We start from the raw sequence: 27803 nt of genomic DNA on the forward strand, positions 1-27803 counted from the left end.
GATGGAACACTGGCGTCATGAGTGACAAGTTGGACTACAGGTAACCATGATTACTGTTCCCATGATCAACCCCAGCAGTAACAAGGTTGGATCCCGAGCTACCCTTAGGGAAGAGACGGTATATCCCCGTGACAAGGTTATCTCTCTATTCGTCTGTCTTCTTGTCTAAGGCCTGCTACTCGGATGCTGCACAAACTGAGATAAAGAACGTGACATACAGGCTGTGACATGACCTACAAGCAGTGACCTACTAAAGAACCACACAGCTTGACCTACAGAGTATCGCCTAATGTAATTTACTTACAGACTTTGACCTATAGAAAGTTGCGTACAGAACATGACCTAGACAGCGTGACCTATATAATGGAGCTTATAGAATGTTACATAGAGAGTGATTCACATAATGTGGCCTATAAAACATGACCTACAGAATCTGATCTATAGAAAGTGTTCTGCAGAATATGACCTACAGCACTTCTATAAAGCATGACCTGCAGAGCATGTAGTTCCTCCACGGCAGCAGGATTCAAAGATGAATTCAGAGATGAGTTGGGCTCCCTGGGAATGAAGATTTGTTGACTCTCGCTATATATGTGCAGACAGTAAATAGGAGCAAAGTACAGAGAGTCACACATGAGTCTGGTGGGAGAAGAGGCTGGACTCGTCCCAGGTGAAGGGTCTTCAGGAGAGAATGAGGCCTCCTGGAGGTCAGTATGATGGATGGACAATTGTCTCCTATTTGATTCCACTTACCTGGCCACTGTTGATCGCTGCATGCTGAGCAGAACACCTGAAGATCACCATGGTCAGGTACCGTACCAGCGAGGACACAGTCTCCAGAGATGATGGGATTCCTGGTGGAGGGTCAGACGTGGGAGAAGCATCAGTGACGGAGAATTTTTCACTAACAGTCTTTAGATGTCCAACAACTCTTGTTATGGGTGACTACCCACTACAGGTTTTTTTTTCACTGCGAAATTCGCAGCATTTTTTTTTTCTGCAGGAGTCTATGGGACTTGTAATATTAAAATTGTGATCGCGCAAAATTGCGATTTCGCTGTAAATTGCGATTTTGCACGATCGCGATTTTAACTGTACAAGTCCCATAGACCCCTGCAGGAGAAAAAATGCTGCAAATTTCTCAGTGAAAAATAACTGTAGTGGGTAGTCACCCTAAAGGGGTTTCCCAGTAGAGTAACTAATGATAACTTGCTAGTATTTGCTGTCACCCACTGATTGATTGTGGTCCCTCTGCTGGCAATAGAGATGAGCGAGCACACTCGTCCAAACTTGATGCTCGTTCGAGCATTAGGGTACTCGAGATGCTTGTTACTCGAGTCAATTCGGTTTCCTTTCCTGCATGTTTAGCGCCATTTTCTAACCAATAGACATGCAGGAAAGGCATTACCCCTTCCTCCCGTGACGTGCCAGCCCTATCCCACCCCCCTGCAGTGAGTGGCTGGGGAGATCAGGTGACCGCCGAGTACTTAAAGCGGTCCTGCCCGTGGCTCGCCTCAGACACATGCTGGCAGAGGTTAGGGAAAGTGCTGCTGCTGATATAAGGAAAGTGTTAGTGTAGGTCCTGTCTTTAAGAACCCCAACGGCCCTTCTTAGGGCTACATCTGACCGTGTGCATTACTGTTGTGGCTGGCTGGGAGCAGTAGTGCACCCTTTTTTTTATTCATCTCGGGCTGTGAAGGCCATTACAGCTATAGCGTTCTCAGTCTGCAGTGCATTATACAGAGTTTAGGGACAGAGCTGCTGATATAGGAAAAGTGTTAGAGTAGGTCCTGTCTTCAAGAACCCCAACGGTCCTTCTTAGGGCTACATCTGACCGTGTGCATTTTACTTGGGGCCCACTGGGAGTAGTAGTAGTGCTTCTATTTTTGTATAACGCAGCTTAGCCTGTTTGCAGCCTTTCAGTAATACTTTTTTCTGGCTGCAGTGCCGTACAATAACACTCTCACCGTGAAAGTGCACGCAAATAATTCCTAGCCTGCTGCTAACTACTTCATTTATATCTAGAGATGAGCGAACGTACTCGTCCAAGCTTGATACTCGTTCGAGTATTAGCGTGTTCGAGATGCTCGTTACTCGTAACGAGCACCACGCGGTGTTCGAGTTACTTTCACTTTCATCTCTGAGACGTTAGCGCGCTTTTCTGGCCAATAGAAAGACAGGGAAGGCATTACAACTTCCCCCTGTGACGTTCAAGCCCTATACCACCCCCCTGCAGTGAGTGGCTGGCGAGATCAGGTGTCACCCGAGTATAAAAATCGGCCCCTCCCGCGACTCGCCACAGATGCATTCTGACAGAGATCAGGTAAAGTGTGGCTGATGGTGGAGCTGCTATAGGCAGAGCATTAGGAGTATTTTAGGCTTCAAGAACCCCAACGGTCCTTCTTAGGGCCACATCTAACCGTGTGCAGTACTGTGGAGGCTGCTTTTAGCAATGTTGCACATTTATTTTTTTTTGTATATCGGCCGTGCAGAGCATTGCGTCCTGCAGTAATTTTACATTGTCCAGGGCCAGTAGTGGTGAGGCAGAGACAGAAGACATATTTAGTGTATATAGGCAGTGGGCCTTTCAAAAAACATTTGGGAAAAAAAAACATTTGGGCTGCCTGTGACCGTCCTCAGTGTACTGGGTCTCTGCTGGGGGTAGTTGTCCTAATTCATACGCAGCCAGCTAAGTGTTACAGCAGGCTTGCGCAAAATTCTTTCCTGCCTCTGTGTTGCCTCTTACATCACCGCTGTATTCCTGTCCAAAAGTGTACTGGGTCTGTGCTGGGGGTAGTTGTCCTAATTCATACGCAGCCAGCTAAGTGTTACAGCAGGCTTGCACAAAATTCTTTCCTGCCTCTGCTGTGCGTTCCGTAAGCGAAGTCAGCCTCCAACCACAGGCCAATAAGCGGCACATTTAATTACAGCGTTCTGTTTCTGCACTACTGGTAATGCAGCATGCTGAGGGGTAGAGGTAGGCCTAGAGGACGTGGCCGCGAGCGAGGATGCGAAGGTCCAAGTCAGGGTGTGGGCACAGGCCGAGCCAGTGCGGTGGCCAGGGGTAGAGGCAGGGCCAGACCGAATAATCCACCAACTGTTTCCCAAAGCGCCCCCTCGCACCAAGCCACCCTGCAGAGGCCAAGGTGCTCTACGGTGTGGCAGTTTTTCACAGAGACGCCTGACGACCGACGAACAGTGGTGTGCAACCTTTGTTGCGCCAAGATCAGCTGGGGAGCCACGACCACCAGCATGCGCAGGCATATGATGGCCAAGCACCCCACAAGGTGGGACGAAGGCCGTTCACCGCCTCCGGTTTGCACCACTGCCTCTCCTCCTGTGCCCCAACCTGCCACTGAGATCCAACCCCCCTCTGAGGACACAGGCACGAGTGCCTACCGGCCTGCACCCACACCCTCACCTCCGCTGTCCTCGGCCCCATCCAGCAATGTCTCTCAGCGCAGCGTCCAGATGTCGCTAGCGCAACTGTTTGAGCGCAAGCGCAAGTACGACGCCACACACCCGCACGCTCAAGCGTTAAACGTGCACATTGCCAAATTGATCAGCCTGGAGATGCTGCCGTATAGGCTTGTGGAAACGGAGGCTTTCAAAAGCATGATGGCGGCGGCGGCCCCGCGCTACTCGGTTCCCAGTCGCCACTACTTTTCCCGATGTGCCGTCCCAGCCCTGCACGACCACGTCTCCCGCAACATTGTACGCGCCCTAACCAATGCGGTTACTGCCAAGGTCCAATTAACAACGGACACGTGGACAAGCACAGGCGGGCAGGGCCACTATATCTCCCTGACGGCACATTGGGTGAATTTAGTGGAGGCTGGGACAGAGTCAGAGCCTGGGACCGCTCACGTCCTACCCACCACCAGAATTGCGTGCCCCAGCTCGGTGGTGGTATCTGCGGGGGTGTATGCTTCCTCCACTAAACCACCCTCTTCCTCCTCCTCCTCCTCCAACGCAACCTCTGTCTCGCAATCAAGATGTGTCAGCAGCACGTCGCCAGCAGTCGGTGTCGCGCGGCGTGGCAGCACAGCGGTGGGCAAGCGTCAGCAGGCCGTGCTGAAACTACTCAGCTTAGGAGAGAAGAGGCACACGGCCCACGAACTGCTGCAGGGTCTGACAGAGCAGACCGACCGCTGGCTTTCGCCGCTGAGCCTCCAACTGGGCATGGTCGTGTGTGACAACGGCCATAACCTGGTGGCGGCTCTGCAGCTCGGCAGCCTTACGCACGTGCCATACCTGGCCCACGTCTTTAATTTGGTGGTTCAGCGCTTTCTGAAAAGCTACCCACGCTTGTCAGACCTACTCGGAAAGGTGCGCCGGCTCAGCGCACATTTCCGCAAGTCCAAGACAGACGCTGCCACCCTGCGGACCCTGCAACATCGGTTTAATCTGTCAGTGCACCGACTGCTGTGCGACGTGCCCACACGGTGGAACTCTACGCTCCACAGGTTGGCCAGACTCTATGAGCAACGTAGAGCTATAGTGGAATACCAACTCCAACAGGGGCGGCGTAGTGGGAGTCAGCCTCCTCAATTCTTTACAGAAGAGTGGGCCTGGTTGTCAGCCATCTGCCAGGTCCTTGGAAACTTTGAGGAGTCTACCCAGATGGTGAGTGGGGATGCTGCAATCATTAGCATCACCATTCCTCTGCTATGCCTCTTGAGAAGTTCCCTGCAAAGCATAAAGGCAGATGCTTTGCGCTTGGAAACGGAGGCGGGGGAAGACAGTATGTCGCTGGATAGTCAGAGCACCCTCATGTCTATATCTCAGCGCGTTGAGGAGGAGGGGGAGGAGCATGAGGAGGAGGGGGAAGAGACAGCTTGGCCCACTGCTGAGGGTACCCATGCTGCTTGCCTGTCATCCTTTCAGCGTGTATGGCCGGAGGAGGAGGAGGAGGAGGATCCTGAAAGTGATCTACCTAGTGAGGACAGCCATGTGTTGCGTACAGGTACCCTGGCACACATGGCTGACTTCATGTTAGATTGTCTTTCTAGAGACCCTCGCGTTACACGCATTCTGGCCACTACGGATTACTGGGTGTACACACTGCTCGACTCATGGTATAAGGGGAACCTTTCCACTCTCATACCCGAAGAGGAAAGGGGTTCGAGAGTGATGCAATACCACAGGGTCCTGGCGGATAAACTGATGGTAACATTCCCATCCGACAGCGCTAGTGGCAGAAGGTGCAGTTCCGAGGGCCAAGTAGCAGGGGAGGTGCAGAGATCAGGCAGCATGTCCAGTGCAGGCAGGGGAACGCTCTCCAAGGCCTTTGCCAGCTTTATGGCTCTCCAGCAAGACCGTGTCACCACTCCCCAGTCAAGGCTGAGTCGGAGGGAGCACTGTAAAAAGATGGTGAGGGAGTACGTAACCAATCGTACCATCGTCCTCCGTGACGCCTCTGCTCTGTACAACTACTGGGTGTCAAAGCTGGACACGTGACACGATCTTGCGCTGCATGCCCTGGAGGTGCTTGCTTGCCCTGCCGCTAGCGTGTTGTCAGGGAGGGTGTTTAGTGCAGCTGGAGGAATTATCACGGATAAGCGTACCCGCCTGTCAACTGCCAGTGCCGACATGCTTACACTCATAATGATGAACAAAGCCTGGATTTCCCCAGACTTCTCTTCTCCACTAGCGGAGAGCAGAGTTACCTAAAGATTCTTTTTACTGCAACCGCGGATGCAAGAATTGTTCTCTATCACCATAAAAAAAGGGACTAAATGTCAATTACCTTTGTCAATCTGTGTATGATATTAGTCCTCCTCCTGCTCCTCCTCCTGAAACATCATGTCATCACGCTGAACTGCCAATTTTTCTGCGGCCCAAAAGGCTCATATAACTTTTTTCAAACAATATTTCTACGTTTCTAACTAAAGCATTGAAACTTCAACATGAACCAATTTTTTTAACAGGGCTGCCTCCAGGCTCTGTTACAAATTAAGCCACAGTAAGCTAAAATATTAATGGGTTTCACCTGCCCTCTCGGTTGAGCTATTTTTCTGGGGTACATTTGTACTGTTGGTACAGCAATTTTTTGGGCCCTCGTCTACACTGTAATCCAAGTAATTTTTCTGGTCTTCGCCTAAACTCATGGTATACCAATGTGTCAGGGGTTGGCCTACACTCTTGCTACAGAAATGTAACTCGGGTCTGCCTGCCTATACTGCTGCCACAGTAATGCTACAGGGGTCTGCCTATACCTCTGCAACAGAAATGCTACTTCGGTCTGCCTATACTTCTGCTCCTGAAATGTAACTGTGGTGTCTCTATACTGTTACTACTGAAATGTTACTAATACTGGGCTCTGCCTACACTGCTGCTACGGAAATGTTACTGGGGTCTGTCTATACTGTTACTATTGAAATGTTACTAATACTAGGCTCTGCCTATACTGCTGCAACTGAAATGTTACTGGGGTCTGTCTATACTGTTACTACTGAAATGTTACTAATACTGGGCTATGCCTATACTGCTGCTACAGTAATGTTACTGGGGTCTGCCTATACTGTTACTACTGAAATGTTACTGGGGTCTGTCTATACTGTTACCATTGAAATGTTACTAATACTGGGCTCTGCCTATACTGCTGCTACTGAAATGTTACTGGACTCTGCCAATACTGCTGCAACGGAAATGTTACTGTGGTCTGTCTATACTGTAACTAAAGAAATGTTACTGGGGTCTCCCTAGACTTCTGCAACATAACTATTAGTGGGGTCAGCTTATACCTTTGCTACAGGAATATTACAGGGGTCTGTGCATAGTATGGGTGCACTAAGTTTTTCCATCGTGGTGTTCTACGTATCTGGCCCCAAAAAAAACCCCAGACTGACTCGGGCATGCAGTGTGGGCCGAAGCCAACCTGTATTTTATCTCACGTTACCTCAGCTTACCTCACTGCAATGGGATTTATTAATGTACCGTCTGTGGCTTCCTGGGACCCACCCATGCTGTGGGTCCACACAGACTTCCCATAGCGGAGTTGTACCTGCCTGGCACTATGAAAAAACCACAGACTGACTAGGGCATGGAGTGTGGGCCGAAGCCAACCTGTATTTTATCTCACGTTACCGCAGCTATCCGGGGCGCTGCATTGGGACAAACAAGAGGAGCGATACATCGCTAATGAGATGTTCACAGCTACACTATCATCGCAGTCCGCTCTAGGCCGGCGTTTGCTGAACGGTGAAAGGAAAGGTAACTGATTTACTGAGCCTGTCGCAGATGAACTAGCATCGAAGTCCACTTTATGCCCGCATTTGCTGAGGGTGTGGGCTAAGGCCTATGTCCCGGGGGAAGTGCAACTACGACAGGTTGGGGCTGTGGAGCTTTTTCCTGCTAATCCAGTCATTGGAGCGGTGAAAGGAAAGGTAACTGATTTAATGAGTCCGTCGCAGATTAACTAGCATCGAAGTCCGCTTTATGCCTACGATTGCTGAAGCTGTGGGCCAAGTCCTATGTCGTCAGCGCAGTGCAAGTCTGCCATGTTTGGCCGCTCTGATTTACTTATTGTTCATGTCTTGGGTTGCCTAGGACCCACCTATGCTGTTGGTGCACACTTAGTTCCCATTGCGGTGTTTGAACTGTCTGGCACAAAGACACTGACTGCCTTGGGTAGGGGGCAGAGCGCAGACGACTTTCCCCTTGCGGTGTCGATTGAGCTATGCAACACCTTGACAGAATGAATACTGTGTGGCACATGGATTCCCCATTGCTATGCCCACGTTTGCAGCTCCTGATGGAGGTGGCACAGGATTGGATGTCTCATTGCTTCTGTACAGCATTGTGGGCTATCGCCCTGCCCCTTTTAAAGAAGGTCGCTGCCTGGCCCTGCCAACCCTCTGCAGTGTGTGCCTCCGGTTCCTCCTCATGGCAGACGCACTTATAAGTAGACATGAGGGTGGTGTGGCTATAAGGCCAGCGTGTGGCATGAGGGCAGCTGAAGGCTGAGCAGGGACACTTTGGTGTGCGACTGCGGATGCAGGGTCATACGGAGGGGTTGGGCAGCATGTAACCCAGGAGAAGAGGCAGCTGTGTGTCCCGCAGGCAGTGCTTGTGCTTGGTTGGAGGTAGTGTGGTGCTTAGCTAAGGTGTGCCTTGCTAATGAGGGTTTGTCAGAAGTAAAAATTGTTGGGGGGGGGGGGGGGGCTCACTCTTGCCGCTATTGTAGATTAATAGTGGGACCTGGGAGCCTGAGATGCAGCCCAGCATGTTGCCCCTAGCCTGCCCTATCTGTTTCTGTGTCGTTTCCATCACTTTCTTGGGTTTTGCAGATTTTCACAAATGAAAACCTTAGCGGAGCATGGGTGATATGCAAAAATGCTTGAGTCGCCCATTGACTTTAATGGGGTTTGTTACTCGAAACGAACCCTCGAGCATCGCGAAACGTTTGACTCGAGCAACGAGCACCCGAGCATTTTGGTGGTCGCTCATCTCTAGCTGACACCCTACCAAACTTGTAATGAAGGGTAACAGAGCTAGTTAGTTGTGATGCCTTCTTGTCTGATTTTCCCTGGACAGCGCAGCCCTAAATCTCCCAATATGCAGAGACCATCAGCATTGCAACATTTGGATAAATTGAATTTACACTCACATCAAGGGAACCAAAGCTGTAACTTGAAGCTCCTGGGCCCCAATGCAAAATCTTTAATGGAGCCCCCAACTATGATGCTTTAGTCATAGTACTGGGCTCACTGTATGGAAAAGATAAGCCTTATGGGCCCACTAAGGCTCATGGACCTGGGTGCAACCGCATCCCCTATAGTTACGTCCCTGAATGGAGCTGTGTTCTGTGTACATTGAGTGGCCAGGAGTGCTGCTCTGAAGGACCTCCACCCTCTGGTTCTCAATATCAGGTCCCAGAGCTTGGATTCCCACTGATCATAAACACCCAGCAATATGAAATAACAATATAAGATGGGAATCTGTTGGCGCACGCTCAGAGAAGAGTGAAATGTCAGAACTGCTCCAGTAAATGATCTGATCTAACAGCAGAATTGTGATCGCAGCTCTGGATATAAATTTGTCTTGTAACAGAGCTGCTCTGCCCGTGTTGGTGACATTATGATGGTCGTACCTGAGGATTCATTACTTAGGAATCCCTTCTCGTAGATCTCAGCCACCCAGGCCTGCAGTTCTGGATCTGTCCGCACCGACTCGTCACTCTTATAATAATGCTGCACCATATTGGAGACAAACCTGTAGGGCAAAGGAGATGGAAGATTAGATTTTAGCATGCATTATATGGGGCTGTCCAACTTTTTTTTGTCTGAGGACCTCACTGTCAGACTGAACCAATCCCAGGGGCCACAATAAAACCTAAAGGAGTTTAATCATCTTTAACACTTCTGGTTTATTAAATAATATTTGATGGGTATACTAGAAATCTTAAACAAATCTAATCAGGACTGATACTGGCTTGCCCAGCCTTCCTCAACTGTCATACAACATTGTATTCACATTGCAATGAAATAGGTAACATTGTTTTGTTCCAATGGCATAGTCCATAGCAATCATACACTCAGTGTCAAAAAACAACCCTGCCCCCAGAAGAAGTTGTCACTTTGCTGCAAAACTTTGCATTCAGTTCCATCTCAGGCAGATATACAAATGATGAGAGTTATGGTGAGATGGACGGTCTTGTCACCGGAGGCCCTAAAGGTGGTTCCATCTTTCGCTTGGTAGAGCTTGTTGGAAACAGTAGATCTGTGAGGGCACACAAGGTGAATGGGCTCAGGGTCCCCTCGACAGACCACCAGTAGAGAGGACCATCAAACCAGACTGTTAGGAGGTGTTGGTACCAGTGGATGCGTGAGGGCACACAAGGTGAATGGGCTCAGGATCCCCCCGACAGACCACCAGTAGGGAGGAGCATCTGACTAGACTATTAGGAGGTGTTGGGACCAGTGGATGGGGGCAGACAAGGTGAACGGGCTCAGGACGCCCTCTACAGACCACCAATAGAGAGGACCGTCTGACCAGACTTTAAGGAGGTGTTGGGACCAGTGGATGAGGGCACACAAGGTGACCGGGCTCAGGATGCCACTTACAGACCACCAATAGAGAGGACCGTCTAACCAGACTGTTAGGAGGTGTTAGGAACAGTGGATGTGTGAGGGCACACACAAGGTGATTGGACTCAGGATGTCCTCGGCAGACCACCAGTAGAGAGGAGCGTCTGATTGTCCAACAAGCATGAGCAATTGTCTTCCATCCTGAGACATGTGGCACCATCATTACAGGCCCCTGAATGAGATTTGGTCTCATGGTGCCTATTATGTGTACTACCTTTGACACCCACTGTCACCACCGTTTGCAATGGTGTCGTGAACAATGAAACTAGACTGCTACGAAGTGGAACCAGGTTGTATTTAGTGATGGATCCAGATTTAGTTTGGGCACTGAGGATGTCTGTTTTTGTGTCTGGAGACATAGGGGTGAGCACCTCAATCCTGCCTTTGCTGTGGAGAGGCACACTGCCCCTATTGCTGGTGTGGTAGTCTGGGGGTTCATTGCATACAACAGTCGGTCCCCCCTAGTGATAGTAGTACGACAGACAACGACAGCTCAGTTATATGTTCAGGACATCCTGCAGCCACATGTGTTCCTCTCATGGTGGCTTCCAAGAGGAATCTTCCATCAGGATAATGCTTGACCGCACACACAAAGGGGTCACAGGAATGTTTACACAACATTGGCACACTTCCATGGCTGCCTGGTTGCCTAATTTATCACCAATAGAACACATTTGGGACCATATAGTTTGCCAGCTTCGACAGCCCACCAGTTCTACAGGCTTAGTAACAGCAAATGTGGAGCAATAAGCCACATGATATGACACAGAAACTATGCCCCCATGCACCACCCATATCGCATCTTGTATTCAAGCTAGAGGCGGCACAACAGAGTACTAGAGCCACCATGTCTGTTCATATCAAATCTTGTATCCAAGCTAGAGGTGACACAACAGGGTACTAGATCCTCCATGCCCGCCTGTATCACATCTTGTATCCAAGGTAGAGGGGGTATAACAGGGTACTAGAGCTTCCATGCCTGCCCCTATCACATCCTGTATCCAAGCTAGAGTCGGTACAACAGGGTACTAGAGCCTCCATGCCACCCGTATCACATCTGGTATCCAAGCTAGAGGCGGTAAAACAGGTTACTAGAGCCTCCATGCCACCCGTATCACATCTGGTATCCAAGCTAGAGGTGGTACAACTGGGTACTAAAGCCTCCATGCCCATCCATATCACATCTTGTATCCAAGCTAGAGGCGGTACAACAGGGTACTAGAGCCTCCATGCCCACCCGTATCACATCTTGTATCCAAGCTAGAGGCGGTACAACATGGTACTAGAGCCTCCATGCTTGTATGTACAACATCTTGTATGCAAACTAGAGGTGGTACAACAGGGTACTAGAGCCTCCATGCCCTCATGTATCACATATTGTATCTAAGCTAGAGGCAACCTAGCAGGGTACTAGAGCCTCCTTTTAAGAGGTTAGCTTTCCACAATAAATGATCCTTTTGCTCTGATATTATAATCACTCACTGATATCAATTTTAAAATCACACAGATAGAAATAATAATAGTGGTGTATGTGGTGAAGAGGAATAGGTGCAACGGGTTCCAGGTGCTTTTTGAAAAAAATAGCTGGAAAGCACGGCATTGTCATCTGCATATTTACAATGGAAGTATAAGGGTTGGTCAGAATGAAATACTAAACGTTGCATAAAAATACTCACAAATGGCTTAAAATAAGAATAAATGAAATGCAGAATTATAATGAAGATATATTTACAGTATAAACAGTCCAAGGATGAAACAATTACATCTCATGGTAAGTAGCAGAACTAAAATCTATGGATATACTAACTACTCAATAAAGTAACACTTCTGGAAACATGGATTAAACATCAGCAAAGGGGGGCAAATCATCCTGCGGGAAATGACCATCAGATGCATAGGAACTTTGTCAGTATGCCATGAAGGAGATCACTGGAGTGGTGCCAACTGGAGTCCGTCAGATGCTAATGTATGAAGGTGGAAAGGGAGCTCTAAAGGGTTAAAAGATAGGACAGCTGCAGAGATTATCATCAGATGGGGGAGGGGCTAAATAAATAGGACTGAATAAATTAGTACTGAAAACGAATACATTCTTTTAATAATACCTCTCTAACACCCAAAATACCAACATTACCGTTATGAATCCCAAGACAGCAGAGCTGACCTAATTATTTACCCCAGAAAGCCACAAAAAGAGACTACAAAAAGAAGAAGAACCAAAAGGGCCGAAAAGAAACATTTCATTCCCGAAAAGGAACAAACAGAAACCATAAACACTTTCCATCTTCCCAATCATATTCCCTCAGCCAGAGACGGCCTCCATGAAGGACTCTCCTTCTGTCTGGATGATAAATTTGATGAATCTAACCTCTTTATGGATATTTACCAATTTACTAGAAAGCTCACTCTCAGAAGACATTTGCAATCCAGGAAAATGTGGGTATCGTTAATCCCGCAACCAACCCTGCTGATAACCCACAATTTTCCGTGGTGAACTCCAGCTCTTCCCCTCCTCCCTTCCATACAGATTTGAAACCCAAATATACTTTTTACCCCATTCACCACAGGGGCAATTACATAGATATTTTCTCTACACTCATAAGCTCAGAAATATTAATAATATCCGCCCATTAGCCCCTTGAGAGGCATGCCCGGAGCGATATAGCCCGGAAGATTTCCAGTTTCACTATGGGACTTGCAAAGCACAATGCCATAAGCTGTGGCAGTGTGCTCTGCCCGCATAGACCCACAGAGAACAGTGCAGGACTTAAAACAAAGAAGCAGGAAGATATTACTGAGCTGCCAGAAACTTCTTGCTTCTATTTTTAAACTCCTGCACTGCTTGGTTTACAGGTTGCCACAGAGACCATCAGCTTGTCAGAAGCCAACCCATGGTCTCTATGGCAGGGAGAGCTGGTGCTTGGCTGTCAGAGGATAGCCAGACACCAGCTCTTACACAGCAGAGAATAGAGAAAACCTCCAATCTCTGCTGTGTCAACCCTTTACATGCAACTGCAGCATGTAAAAGACTTTCACCATCTGACCCCCGGAATGTGATCAGGGGGTCCTGATGAGTCTCCGTGGAAGTCCCCCAAAGGGACAAAAAATAAATTATTAAAAAAATTTTAAAAAAAACTTTTCTCCCCATACTTGGTAAAAAATTATAAACAAAATTACATATGTGGTATCCTTGCGTCATAATGACCCCTTAATGATGCTGCCCCCCCTCCCCTTTTTGTTTTTTCCTGCCGGTTTAAAAAATCATAACTCCTTTATTTATCCATCGACGTCGCTGTATGAGGGCTTGTTTTTTTTTGCAGGACGAGTTGTATTTTTCAACGGTGCTATTTAAAGTACCATATAATGTACTGAAAACTTTTACATGATTCGGAATACTGTAATTCAGTACTAATTCAGTACTCTGTGTGGCAACCGGCATATTTCTATTGCAGCATCATAGATCAGAGAACTATCACTGATGGTATTAGTCCGGTCGCGCTCTATAGTGACTTAAATAGACACACGTTTATCACTCTAATACTAATCCAAATACACAGGGCCGCCTGGCCCTGGGCGGGTCCATTGTGTTTTCTCTGGACATTTCTTCAATACTGGCTTGTAGCCTAAATTGGAGCAGTATATTTGTTTGTGGTCTTTTCATGTTGGTCCCAAATATAGGGCCTTTTAATCTATATATATAAAATTGAATGTGTGTGTGTGTGTCTGTCTGTCTGTCTGTCTGTCCTTTATGCGCTACTACACCATTCATCCGATCTCCGTGAAACTTTGGGAAGTTGTTGAGTACACACATGGGAAGACTACTGGCATAGAACATCTATCCTTTGATAAATGGCGCGCGTGCGAGTGTCGTCGACAGTTACGCCCCCCCCCCCCCCACGTAGATCGTTCGATTTCCAACATTGCCACTAATTCTCTCACTTCCCGATGTCGTAGAAACATGAAATTTGGCACGAGCATTGATTATGTCATAAATAGGAAAAGTTAATGGGTTCCAACTCGATTATTTAATTCTAAGCGCAAAATAATAAGCGTCCAAATTTTATGTACGGAATCTAATTCTTTTACTTCCCGATGTCATAAAAACTTGAAATTTGGCACGAGCATTCATTAAGTCATAAATACGAAAAGTTAATGGGTCCCAACTCGATTATTCAATTCTAAGCGCCAAAGAATTAGCGTCCAAATTTTACAAACGGAATCTAATTCTCTCACTTCCCGATGTAATTTGGCACGGGCATTGATTATGTCATAAACAGGAAAAGTTAATGGGTCCCAACTCGATTATTCAATTCTAAGCGCAAAAGAATTAGCGTCCAAATTTCACTTCCTGATTTATATATATATATATATATATATATATATATATATATATATGTCTGTCTGTCTGTCCTTTATGCGCTACTACACCATTCATCCGATCACCATAAAACATTGGGAGGTTGCTGAGCACACTCCTGGGAAGATTACTGGCATAGTACAACTATCCTACGATAGGTGGCGCGCGTGTGAGCATCGTCGAAAGTTATGCCCCCCAGACAAAGATTGTTTGATTTCCATCTCAAGCACAAAAGCAAAAGGCATTACGAACAACAGGAGGCGTGTTCAACTACAAAATGATGCATCCGCGATGGGAAGTCTTTCTGCACCTACAGTATAGGCGGACCCCAGTAACATTCCTGTAGTAGAAGTATAGGCAGACCCCAGTAATATTTCTTTAGTAAAAGTATAGGCAGACCCCAGTAACATTTCTGTAGTAGAAGTATAGGCAGACCCCAGTAACATTTCTGTAGTAAAAGGATAGGAGGACCCCAGTAACATTTCTGCAGTAATAGTATAGGCTGACACCACTAACATTCCTGTAGCAAGAGTATAGGCGGACTCCAGTAACATTCCAGTAGCAAAGGTATAGGCAGACCCCTGTAACATTCCTGTAGCAAAAGTATAGGTGGACCCCAGTAACATTCCTGTAGTAGAAGTATAGGCAGACCCCAGTAATATTTCTTTAGTAAAAGTATAGGCAGACCCCAGTAACATTTCTGTAGTAGAAGTATAGGCAGACGCCTATAACATTTCTGTAGTAAAAGGATAGGAGGACCCCAGTAACATTTCTGCAGTAAAAGTATAGGTGGACCCCAGTAACATTCCTGTAGCAAAAGTATAGGCAGACCCCAGTAACATTCCTGTAGCAAGAGTATAGGCAGATCCCAGTAACATTTCTGTAGCAAGAGTATAGGCAGACCCCAGTAACATTTCTGTAGCAAGAGTATAGGCAGACCCCAGTAACATTTCTGTAGTAGAAGTATAGGCAGACCCCAGTAACATTTCTGTAGTAAAAGGATAGGAGGACCCCAGTAACATTTCTGCAGTAATAGTATAGGCTGACACCACTAACATTCCTGTAGCAAGAGTATAGGCGGACTCCAGTAACATTCCAGTAGCAAAGGTATAGGCAGACCCCTGTAACATTCCTGTAGCAAAAGTATAGGCGGACCCCAGTAACATTCCTGTAGTAGAAGTATAGGCAGACCCCAGTAATATTTCTTTAGTAAAAGTATAGGCAGACCCCAGTAACATTTCTGTAGTAGAAGTATAGGCAGACGCCTATAACATTTCTGTAGTAAAAGGATAGGAGGACCCCAGTAACATTTCTGCAGTAAAAGTATAGGTGGACCCCAGTAACATTCCTGTAGCAAAAGTATAGGCAGACCCCAGTAACATTCCTGTAGCAAGAGTATAGGCAGATCCCAGTAACATTTCTGTAGCAAGAGTATAGGCAGACCCCAGTAACATTTATGTCGCAAAAGTATAGGCGGACCCCAGTAACATTTCTGTAGCAGAAGTATAGGCAGACCCCAGTAACATTTCTGTAGCAAGACTATAGGCAGACCCCTGTAACATTTCTGTAGCAAGAGTATTGGCGAACCTCTCTAACACTTCTGTACCAAGTGTATAGGCGGACCCCAGTTACATTTCAGTAGCAAGAGTGTAGGCGACGCCCTGAAACATTGGTGTACCATGTGTGTAGGTGAAGGAAAAATTTGATAACAGTATTGGCGAGGGCCCGAAAAATTTGTGTACCAAGAGAACAAGTGCACCCCTGACAAATTGCTCAACTGCGAGGGCAGGTGAAACCCATAAACATTTTTTAAAGATACAGCTCGCTGTTGCTTAATTTGTAACAGAGCTTGGAGGTAGCCCTGTGAAAAAAATGGTTTCTGTTAAAGTATCAATACTTTGAAAAATTGTAAAAAAAAATTATAATAAACAGAGCCTTTTGGGCCTCAAAAAAATTGGCAGTTCAGTGTGATGACATGATGTTTCAGGAGGAGGACTAATATCCGAGAGAGATTGACAAAGCTAATTCCCCCTTTTTTTCTGGTGATAGAGAATGCTTTTTTCTCCTTTTGCAGCGAAAAGAATCATTAGGTTCCGCTGCTTTCTGCCGGTGGAGAAGAGAAGTCTGGGGAAATCCAGCCTTTGTTCATCTTTATGAGTGTAAGCATGTCGGCACTGGCAGTTGACAAGTGGGTAAGCTTATCCGTGATGTTTCCCCCAGCTGCATTAAACACCCTCTCTGACAGGACGCTAGCGGCAGGGCAGGCCAGAACCTCCAGGGCGTACAGCGCAAGTTCGTGCCCCGTGTCCAGCTTTGACACTCAATAGTTGTATGGAGCAGAGGCATCATGGAGGACGGTGATAAGATTGGCTACGTACTCCCTCACCATCTTTTTACAGTGCTCCCTTCGACTCAGCCTTGACCGGGGAGTGGTGACACAGTCTTGCTGGAGAGCCATAAAGCTGGCAAAGGCCTTGGAGAGTGTTCCCCTGCCTGCGCTGGACATACTGCCTGATCCCCGCGCCTTGTTTATACGCAGACCCCTCTAACATTTCTGTAGCAGCAGCATAGGGGGACCCCTGTAATATTAATGTAGCAGAAGTATAGACCGACCCCAGTACCATTTTTGTAGGTGCAGTATAGGCAGACTCCATTACCATTTATGTAGAACTATAGGCAAAACCCAGTAACATTTCAGGAGCAGAAGTATAGGCAGACTGAAGTAACATTTCTGTTGCAGAAGTATAGGCAGACCCCTGTAGCATTACTGTGGCAGAAGTATAGACAGGCAGACCCGAGTTACATTTCTGTAGCAAGAGTGTAGGCCAACCCCTGACACATTGGTGTACCTTGAGTGTAGGCGAAAATATTACTTGGATTACAGTGTAGGCGAGGGAACAAAAAAATTGCTGTACCAACAGTACAAATGTACCCCAGAAAAATTGCTCAACCGAGAGGGCAGGTGAAACCCATTAATATTTTAGCTCACTGTGGCTTAATTTGTAACAGTGCCTGGAGGCAGCCCTGTTAAAAAAAAATTGGTTCATGTTGAAGTTTCAATGCTTTAGTTAGAAACGTAGAAATATTGTTTGAAAAAAGTTATATGAGCCTTTTGGGCCGCAGGAAAATTGGCAGTTCAGCGTGATGACATGATGTTTCAGGAGGAGGAGGACTAATATCATACACAGATTGACAAAGGTAATTGTCCCTTTTTTTCCGGTGATAGAGAACAATGCTTGCATACGCGGTTGCAGCGAAAAGAATCTTCAGGTAACTCTGCTCTCCGCTAGTGGAGAAGAGAAGTCTGGGGAAATCCAGGCTTTGTTCATCTTTATGAGTGTAGGCATGTTGGCACTGGCAGTTGACAGGCGGGTGTGCTTATCTGTGATGATTCGCCCAGCTGCACTAAACACCCTCTCTGACAAGACGCTAGCGGCAGGGCAAGCAAGCACCTCAAAGGCATACAGCGCGAGTTCGTGCCACTTGTCCAGCTTCGACACCCAGTAGTTGTACAGAGCAGGGGCGTCACGGAGGATGGTGGTACATACTCCCTCACCATCTTTTTACAGTGCTCCCTCCGACTCAGCCTTGACTGAGGAGTGGTGACACAGTCTTGCTGGGGAGCCATGAAGCTGGCAAAGGCCTTGGAGAGTGTTCCCCTGCCTGCGCTGAACATGCTGCGTGATCTCCGCGCCTCCCCTGCTACTTGGCCCTCGGAACTGCGTCTTCTGCGACTAGCGCTGTCAGATAGGAAGTTTAGCATCACTTTTTCCACCAGGGCCCTGTGGTATTGCATCACTCCCGTACCCCTTTTCTCTTCGGGAATGAGAATGGAAAGGTTCTTCTTATACCGTGGGTCGAGAAGGGTGTACACCCAGTAATCCATGTTGGCCAGAATGCGTCTAACGCGAGGGTCACGGGAAAGGCAGCCTAACATGAAGTCAGCCATGAGTGCCAGGGTACCTGTACGCAACACATCGCTGTCCTCACTAGGAAGATGACTTTCAGGATCCTCCTCCTCTATAGCCCATACACATTGAACAGAGGAGAGGGAAGCAGCATACGTACCCTCTGCTGTGTGCCCAGCTGTCTCTTCCCCCTCCTCCTGCTCCTCCCCCTCCTCCTCCAAAACGTGCTGAGATATAGACATGAGGGTGGTCTGGCTATCAAGCGACATACTGTCATACCCTGTCTCCTGTACCAATCGCAAAGCGTCGGCCTTTATGCTTTGCAGCGAACTTCTCAGCAGGCAAAGCAGCGGAATTGTAACGCTAATGATCGCGGCATCGCCGCTCACCATCTGGGTAGACTCCTCAAAGTTTCCGAGCACCTGGCAAATATCTGCCATCCATGCCTACTTTTCAGTAAAGAATTGGGGAGGCTGACTACCACTACGCCGTCCATGTTGCAGCTGGTATTCCACTATTGCTCTACGCTGCTCGTACAGCCTGGCCAACATGTGCAGCGTACAATTCCACTGTGCGGGCACGTCGCACAGCAGTCGGTGCTCTGGCAGCTGAAACCGATGTTGCAGGGTCCTCAGGGTGGCAGCGTCCGTGGTGGACTTGCGGAAATGTGCGCAGACACGGCGTTCTTTGTCGAGCAGGTCAGACAAGTGGGGGTAGTTTTTCAGAAACCACTGAACCACCAGATTGAAGACGTGGGCCAGGCATGGCATATGTGTGAGGCTGCCGAGCTGCAGAGCCGCCACCAGGTTACAGCCATTTTCACACATGACCATGCCCGGTTGGAGGCTTAGCAGTGAAAGCCAGAGGTCGGTCTGGTCTGTCAGACCCTGCAACAGTTCTGGGGCCGTGTGCCTCTTGTCACCTAAGCTGATTAGTTTCAGCACAGCTTGCTGACGCTTGCTCACCGCTGTGCTGTCGCGCCGCGTGCTACCGACTGCTGGCGACGTGCTCACACTTCTTAATTGAGAGGTAGAGGTGGCAGAGGAGGAGCAGGGGGAGGGTTTGGAGGAGGTGGCATAAAACGCCACAGATACCAGCACCGAGGTAGGACCCGCTATTCTGGGTGTGGGTAGGACAAGACTTGGTCCCAGCCTCCACCAAATTCACCCAATGTGCCATCAGGGAGATATAGTGTCCCTGCCCGCCAGTACTTGTCCACGTGTCGGTGGTTAAGTGGACCTTCCCAGTAACCGCGTTGGTGAGAGCACAATATATGTTGCTGGAGCCGTGCTGGTATAGGGCCGGGATGGCACACTGGGAAAAATAGTGGCGACTGGGGACCGAGTAGCGAGAGACCGCCGCCGCCATCATGTTTTTGAAAGCCTCCGTTTCCACAAGCCTGTAGGGCAGCATCTCCTGGCTGATTAATTTGACAATGTGCACGTTTAAAGCTTGAGCGTGCGGGTGCGTGGCGGCGTATTTGCGCTTTTGCTCCAACGCTTGTGTTAGCGACAGCTGAACGCTGTGCTGAGAGACATTGCTGGATGGAATGGAGGATGGTGGAGGTGAGGGTGTGGATGCAGGCCTGGAAGTGCTTGTAGCTGTGTCCTGGGAGGGGGATTGGATCTGTGTGGCAGGTTGGGGCTCAGGGAAAGAGGCAGTAGTGTGACCCGGAGGTGGTGATAGGCCTTCGTGGGGTGCTTGGCCATCATATGCCTGCGCATGCTGGTGGTGGTGTGGCTGGTAGTGGTGGCTTCCCGGCTGATCTTGGTGCGACACAAGTTGCACACCACTGTTCGTCGGTCATCCGCTCTCTCACTAAAAAACAAGCCTGAGAACGCTATTACTGACAGGCTGCTAACAGGCCTAGATGCGTAATACAGAAATGGATGCACTACTACTCCCAGCCAGCCACAACAGTAATGCACACATGGTCATATGTATCCCTAAGAAGGACCGTTGGGGTTCTTGAAGACATTATCCTACACTAACACTTTCCCTATATCAGCAGCAGCACTTTCCCTAAACTCTGCATAATGCACTGCAGACTGAGAACGCTATAGATGAAATAGCCTGCACAGCCCGAGATGAAAAAAAAAAGGTGCACTACTGCTCCCAGCCAGCCACAACAGTAATGCACACGATGAAGAGTAGCCGTAAGAAGGACCATTGGGGTTCTGGAAGACAGGATCCTACACTAACACTTTCCCTATATCAGCAGCAGCACTTTCCCTAACCTCTGCCAGCATGTGTCTGAGGCGAGCTGCGGGCGGGGACGCTTTAAATACTCGGTGGCATCACTTTATGTACTCTAATACTCAAAGGAGCCTCAAGCTCAGAAGAGTGTGCTCACTCATCTCTCCTTACAACCCGTGCCCCACTGTGAATTCACAGCAGGACACAGGTACAGAGAATCTTATCAGTGCAGCCGGCTGATAACAGCTGATTGATCCAATCTAGCAAGCTAGAATTCAGCCATCAATGACTCGTGCACGAAAACTGAACAATGTCAGTGCATTTAGACAGAACGAGAATCACTCAAAAGATGGCTTTGAGCAATTTTTTAGCGGTTCTCATTTTGTCTAAAAGGGCCTTAAGTCTGCAAATACATTCTCACACTCCAGAGTGCTATTCATTTAGTCCTTCTCTCCCCTCTTACTGCCCCTCCCTCTAATAACCCTTGCATCTGTCCTATTTTCTAACCCTTCAGAGCTCCTTTCCCATCCCCCATCATACATTAACACTGACTGACTCCAATTGACACCACTTAAGTGATGTTATTTCTGATACTTACTATGAGATGTAATCATTTCATCGGATTGTTTAGATTGTAAATATATGTTCATTACATTTGTGCTTTTTATGTATTCTTATTTTATTCCATCCGCATGTATTTTTACACAGTTTTCTATTTTGTTGTCCTTTTTCCTTGTTCCTATCATCTCTTCTACTTCCATTTCTTTTCAAATGGTTACACACATTATTCATGTACATTCTATATAGTGTATCTCCAGCGTGACTGAAGAAGAAGTGTAATTTGCCTAAAACCACGGCATTTACAGCTGTTTTTTTTTTTTTCTCAAGATAAAGCAAAACTTTCTTTTAATATCCAGGCATGTGCACATTTTTCTATAAAAGGTCGCTTCACTCGATCAGCGTCTCTTTTCTCTACGCAAAATCACACAGAGAAAGTTTAATTCCGATCGACAATTTCTAGGGGTGGGATGTTACTATATATATAGTGACAGCACGGGGGTTAAATAGCACGCCGGGGGGGGGGGGGGGTTAAATAGCATGCCAAACGGTCACTTTCCTTCTTGTTTGGTTTATTCATACACTCTTTAACAGAAACATAGATGACTGGGTCTCCAGAGAAAGTATTAAATGTTTTGCAAGGACAAAGTCTCTTTTAAAAGTCCCCTCAATATCATCCTCCACAGGGTTGAAGGAAACAGCAATAACAAGTCCATGTGATTTGCACAGACCTGGGGATGCCCAGAGCGCAGTAGGTCCTTAAGTCTTTAGTGCCTTCAGACCCTAAGTCCAAGGGCAGGCGTACCCCAGGGGTCTCTGCTCACCAGAGGAGTTTTCTTTAACTAGCAGTCTGGTCACAATACAGCCTTAGCTGAAGTCTGGTTCTCCCAGACACACACCTCTCCTAGGTGTTGAGGTTAGGGGCGTCTTCCTGTCAACCTCTGGACTTCTAAGCCACACACTCTGGGCTGGCTAGCATCTCTCTCTCTCTCTCTCTCTCTCTCTCTCTCTCTCTCTCTCTCTCTCTCGAGTTGGGACTCATTAACTTTTCTTATTTATGACATAATCAATGCGAGTGCCAAATTTCAAGTTTCTATGACATTGGGGAGTTAGAGAATTAGATTCCGTACGTAAAACTTGGACGCTAATTCTTTTGGGCTAGATTTGAATAATCGAGTTGGGACCCAGTCGGTTTTCATATTTTGGACATAATCTATGCTTGTGCCAAATTTCATGTTTCTACAACATCGGTAAGTTGGAGAATTAGTGGCTAATCAGTTAGTCAGTGAGGGCTTTCATCTTTATATATATAGATGAGAAGCTTCCTTCATAGACCCTCCACAGGCATGGCGGACATTGTCCCGTATACTGCACCTCTCCATCGCCTCCCAGATCATCTGCCCATCGTCTCTGTAGAAGTAGTTGGGGATAGATTCCAATCCTCGAGCCTTAATGTTCTCCGGTAGACAGAGGGCGCTGTAAGTCATCTCCTCCATCGCTCTCCGCACTAAAGATTTAACCCCTTCCTCACTGACAACCATGTTCTGAGTGCAAAAAATGGAGAATAAGTTTAGTAGGTAAATCCGCTGCATGCTGAAATTGTGCAATGTAAGTGTAAAATCTGTACCGCGTGTCAATTCCCCTGCAGGCCCTATAAAATCTGCACCACGACGTATGCACGGTAAATATGCAGAGTTTACATGTGCAAGTGCTGTACAAGGAATCCACAGCATTTGCACTACGTGTGAACGTACCTGTACTGTATTGTTTATCCCTGGAGATCCACTATTTGGTATGGCAGCAGCACCACATATACATCTCACGATTAAATAGTACTCGCCACGCAGGCCGATGATTCAGATCCTGGACACCAAAGATCAACACACGAGACAGTAATAGTAGAGGACCAGCAGCGCATAGGCTCAATCATCAATTGTCAAGCTGGACAAAGGCCACAGTGCTGATTTTGCTTGACTTTTTTATTTTTTTGTAATAAAATGCTGGATGGATTTTACTCCTGATGCTACTTCATACTTGATGATTGATCCTATGTGCTGCCGGTCCTCTACTATTACTATCCCTGGAGATCCACACATCTTATGCTACAATGACAGCTATTCATCTATTACTGCTGACCACTAGCCTGTTTATCATGTCTGAGGAGTCACAGCCACACCCCCTGGTGCTGACATCACTGACATAATGAGAGGTAGTCACAGCCACACCCCCTGGTGCTGACATCACTGATATAATGAGAGGTAGTCACAGCCCAGCTGCCTGCTGATGACATCGCTGATATAATGAGGGGTAGTTACGGCCATGCCCCAGGTGAGGACATCACTGATATAATGAGAGGTAGCCAGAGCCACGCCCCTGGTGATGACATCACTGATAAATTGAGTGGTAATCACAGCCCCACTGCCTGCTGATAACATCACTGATTTAATGAGAGGTAGTCACATCCACACCCCCTGGTGATGACATCACTGATATAATGAGAGGTAGTCACAGCCCCGCTGCCTGCTAATGACATCACTGATATAATGAGGGGTAGTCACCGCCCCGCTGCCTGCTGATGACATCGCTGATATAATGAGAGGTAGTCACAGCCCCGCTGCCTGCTGATAACATCACTGATATAATGAGAGGTAGCCACAGCCCTGCTGTCTGCTGATGACATCGCTGATATGAGGGGTAGTCACAGCCAGGCCCCGTGGTAATGACATCTCTGATATAATGAGAGGTAGTCACAGCCCTACTGTCTGCTGATGACATCACTGATTTAATGAGAGGTAGTCACAGCCACGCCCCCTGGTGATGACATCGCTGATAAAATGAGAGGTAGTCACAGCCCTGCTGCCTGCTGATGACATCACTGATATAATGAGGGATAGTCATAGCCCTGCTGCCTGCTGATGACATCACTGATATAATGAGGGGTAGTCACAGCCAAGCCCCTAGTGATGACATCACTGATACAATGAGAGGTAGTCACATCCACATCCCCTGGTGATGACATCACTGATATAATGAGCGGTAGTCACAACCCCGCTTCCTGTTGATGACATCACTGATATAATGAGAGGTAGTCACAGCCACGCCCCATGGTGATGACATTGCTGATATAATGAGAGGTAGTCAAAGCCCTGCTGCCTGCTGATGACATCACTGATATAATGAGGGGTAGTTATAGCCCCACTGCCTGCTGATAACATCACTGATATAATGAGAGGCAGTCACATCCACACCCCCTGGTGATGACATCACTGATATAATGAGAGGTAGTCACATCCACACCCCCTGGTGATGACATCACTGATATAATGAGGGATAGTCATAGCCCTGCTGCCTGCTGATGACATCACTGATATAATGAGGAGTTGTCACAGCCATGCCCCTGGTGATGACATCATTGATATAATGAGAAGTAGTCACAGCCCCGCTGCCTGCTGATGACATCGCTGATATAATGAGAGGTAGTCACAGCCCCGCTGCCTGCTGATGACATCACTGATATAATGAGAGGTAGTCTCAGCCCCACTGTCTGCTGATGACATCACTGATTTAATGAGAGGTAGTCACAGCCACGCCCCCTGGTGATGACATCACTGATATAATGAGGGATAGTCATAGCCCTGCTGCCTGCTGATGACATCACTGATATAATGAGGAGTTGTCACAGCCATGCCCCTGGTGATGACATCATTGATATAATGAGAAGTAGTCACAGCCCGCTGCCTGCTGATGACATCGCTGATATAATGAGAGGTAGTCACAGCCCCGCTGCCTGCTGATGACATCACTGATATAATGAGAGGTAGTCACAGCCCCACTGTCTGCTGATGACATCACTGATTTAATGAGAGGTAGTCACAGCCACGCCCCCTGGTGATGACATCGCTGATAAAATGAGAGGTAGTCACAGCCCTGCTGCCTGCTGATGACATCACTGATATAATGAGGGATAGTCATAGCCCTGCTGCCTGCTGATGACATCACTGATATAATGAGAGGTAGTCACAGCCACGCCCCCTGCTGATGACATCACTGATATAATGAGAGGTAGTCACAGCCCGGCCCCCTGGTAATAACATCTCTGATATAATGAGAGGTAGTCACAGCACCGCTACCTGCTGATGACATCGCTGATGATATAAGCGGTAGTCACAGCCCCGCTGCCTGCTGATAACATCACTGATATAATGAGAGGTAGTCACAGCCCTGCTGCTGACATCGCTGACATAATGAAGGATAGTCACAGACACGCCCCCTGGTGATGACATCTCTGATATAATGAGAGGTAGTCACAGCCCTGCTGCCTGCTGATGACATCACTGATATAATGAGAGGTAGTCACAGCTACGCCCTCTGGTGATGACATCTCTGATATAATGAGAGGTAGTCACAGCCACGCCCCCTGGTGATGACATCGCTGATATAATGAGAGGTAGTCACAGCCCTGCTGCCTGCTGATGACATCGCTGATATAATGAGAGGTAGTCACAGCTACGCCCCCTGGTGATGACATCGCTGATATAATGAGAGGTAGTCACAGCCCTGCTGCCTGCTGATGACATCGCTGATTTAATGAGAGGTAGTCACAGCCGAGCCCCCTGGTGATGACATCACTGATATAATGAGAGGTAGTCACAGCGCTGCTGCCTGCTGATGACATCACTGATATGACATGTGATCAGACGTGAGCAGCACACACCTTATACTATATTAATAGCTATTTTTCCTGACAGCCAGCTTGTATATCATATCTGAGAGGTTGTCACACATGTCCCCCATCACATGTTGTATATAAACATAATAAGGTCTCACTTCATCAAAGAGGCCCCCAGGACCAATGAGTTGCTTTCTGGCGAAAGTGTTGATGTCCAGAGTGTATCGCAGATGAGGGATGAGGAGCTGGAGAAATAATGAGAATGAAGAATGAATCTGGTTGTCAGTTGAGCAGAGATTGTAGAATTGTAGTAAAACAGGCAATAAACCAGAGCCGAGTGTCTGATACATGTCCGCCATTACCGCAGGGCTCCATTGGCTAGAGAGGATTATCCTCCCAGCACAGAGGAGGATTATGAGGAAGGATGGACACTGATGGCTTTACTGGCTGAGTGGTCAGTGGGCTCCTTACTTGTCTACCAGGTTTGGTTTTCAGTAGGTGCCATGAGTCATGCCCACCAACCTTTACAGATCAGGACTGGAGGTTGTGTCTTGGATGGAGCCAGAATATCATGGGGGTCGAGGTATGAGTGATACTTGGTAAGTGTTAGTGAATTGAATTGGACTCCATGTTCTATCCTATGTGTCGCCATCTCGTATGCCTCTTTCATTTACATTCATTTTTCTTTTAATATGAGAGTTCAAAGCCTTGAGCAAACAGCCGTAGCCGCAGCTGCAGCTGATGGCCATGAAGCATCCCGACTGACCAGCGTCTCCAAATGACTTGTTCCTCGCTGTTCACGCAGGTTTCTATATATTATACTACACATTTTATTGTTATACATTCCTCTATGCGTGTCCTGAGAAGCTGATCATATATGATCCCGCTGCTCTGGCGTGTGTTTGTTTGGCATTTTAGATGTTATTAAATTATCTTGCATATTTATATTTGTGTTTTAGTTTTATGAACCAATGGTAATAAATGTATTAGAATAAATATGAATTATTGTAACCAAGGCATGTGCCTCTATAAAAACTGTTGCCTGTCAATAAAAGATAGATGACTTTCGATCTCATCCAGTCTTCTTGTGGTGGAGGTTATTTCCGAGCTCAGCCTATATACTTCTAACTCAATTTGGCCCCCCGAAGCATACCGTATAGCAAACAGATTTATTTGCACTAGCAGTAAGTAAAGACTATTAAGTTCTTCTACACATCCTGTTCAGTCTGGGACCCAACCATGTGGTGGACATCTCACTCCTCACCTTGTACACTGGGTGGTTACGAGGCAGCTGCCGGTGGGTCGCAATGTTAAACACTTCAGCAAAGAGATGGGTGTGGAGCAGGTGATAGGCGGTCTGATGGACCTGGAAGTCAGCATTGCGCACCCAGATTTTGGCCAAGGTCCAATCCCATTCTGAGTCACTCGGCAGGAAGATCGGTGTCTGTTCTCCTGGAGTCTGACCCAACTATGGTGAAAGCAGATGAGAGAGAATCCCAGAGGTGTAGAAGAAAATCAGCTCAAATGTGGTGAGGGCCCATCATATAGAGTGTTGCCATACCAAGGTGCATCAAGATCCAACCTGCAGCATTAGTACATAGCATGTCTATGTGATATTGTAGTGGTCCAGTACATGCTTTTCTGGCCCCCTCCATAATGTCATACATGTATGTCTTATGTAGATGCTGTGTGCAAAACTGTCTTGTCATTTTGTTATGTGTATTGCATAGCAAGTGAGAGGTTAATGTCTGGTGTGAGCTGACTGTCTGTAAATGTATCAATTCATGTCCTGTCACATGGTATGAGTGAGGGTATAAATGTGAGTGCTTGAGAGCGGGAAAAGGCTTCTTCCATCTTAAGTACCACCAAGTAGAGAAAGTACAGAGCTGCATGGTGGTACCTTCAACCCTCATGTAGTGAAGATAGAAGAGGAGGAGAGGTTCCACCGAGTATGTGTTCATGTGATGAAGAGATAGAGAAGCCCCAAAGAGAGAGAGAGAGAGAGAGAGCAGTAAGCAAGCGTATTC

General features: G+C 47.4%; 1 protein-coding gene across 1 annotated transcript in view; it reads right to left on the reverse strand.

Moving 5' to 3' along the window:
* Positions 1-27803, reverse strand: part of LOC136607539 (polyunsaturated fatty acid lipoxygenase ALOX15B-like) — a 123871-nt gene that overhangs the window by 28901 nt on the left and 67167 nt on the right. Inside the window, exons 8-12 of the mRNA XM_066589046.1 lie at positions 27041-27244; positions 25935-26021; positions 22482-22651; positions 9095-9216; positions 754-854 (exon numbers count right to left, since the gene is read on the reverse strand). Of these exons, the coding sequence (XP_066445143.1) occupies positions 754-854; positions 9095-9216; positions 22482-22651; positions 25935-26021; positions 27041-27244 (684 nt within the window). The remainder of the gene's footprint in view (positions 1-753; positions 855-9094; positions 9217-22481; positions 22652-25934; positions 26022-27040; positions 27245-27803) is intronic.

Source organism: Eleutherodactylus coqui, chromosome 1, assembly GCF_035609145.1.
Source record: "Eleutherodactylus coqui strain aEleCoq1 chromosome 1, aEleCoq1.hap1, whole genome shotgun sequence".
NCBI classification, from domain to species: domain Eukaryota; kingdom Metazoa; phylum Chordata; class Amphibia; order Anura; family Eleutherodactylidae; genus Eleutherodactylus; species Eleutherodactylus coqui.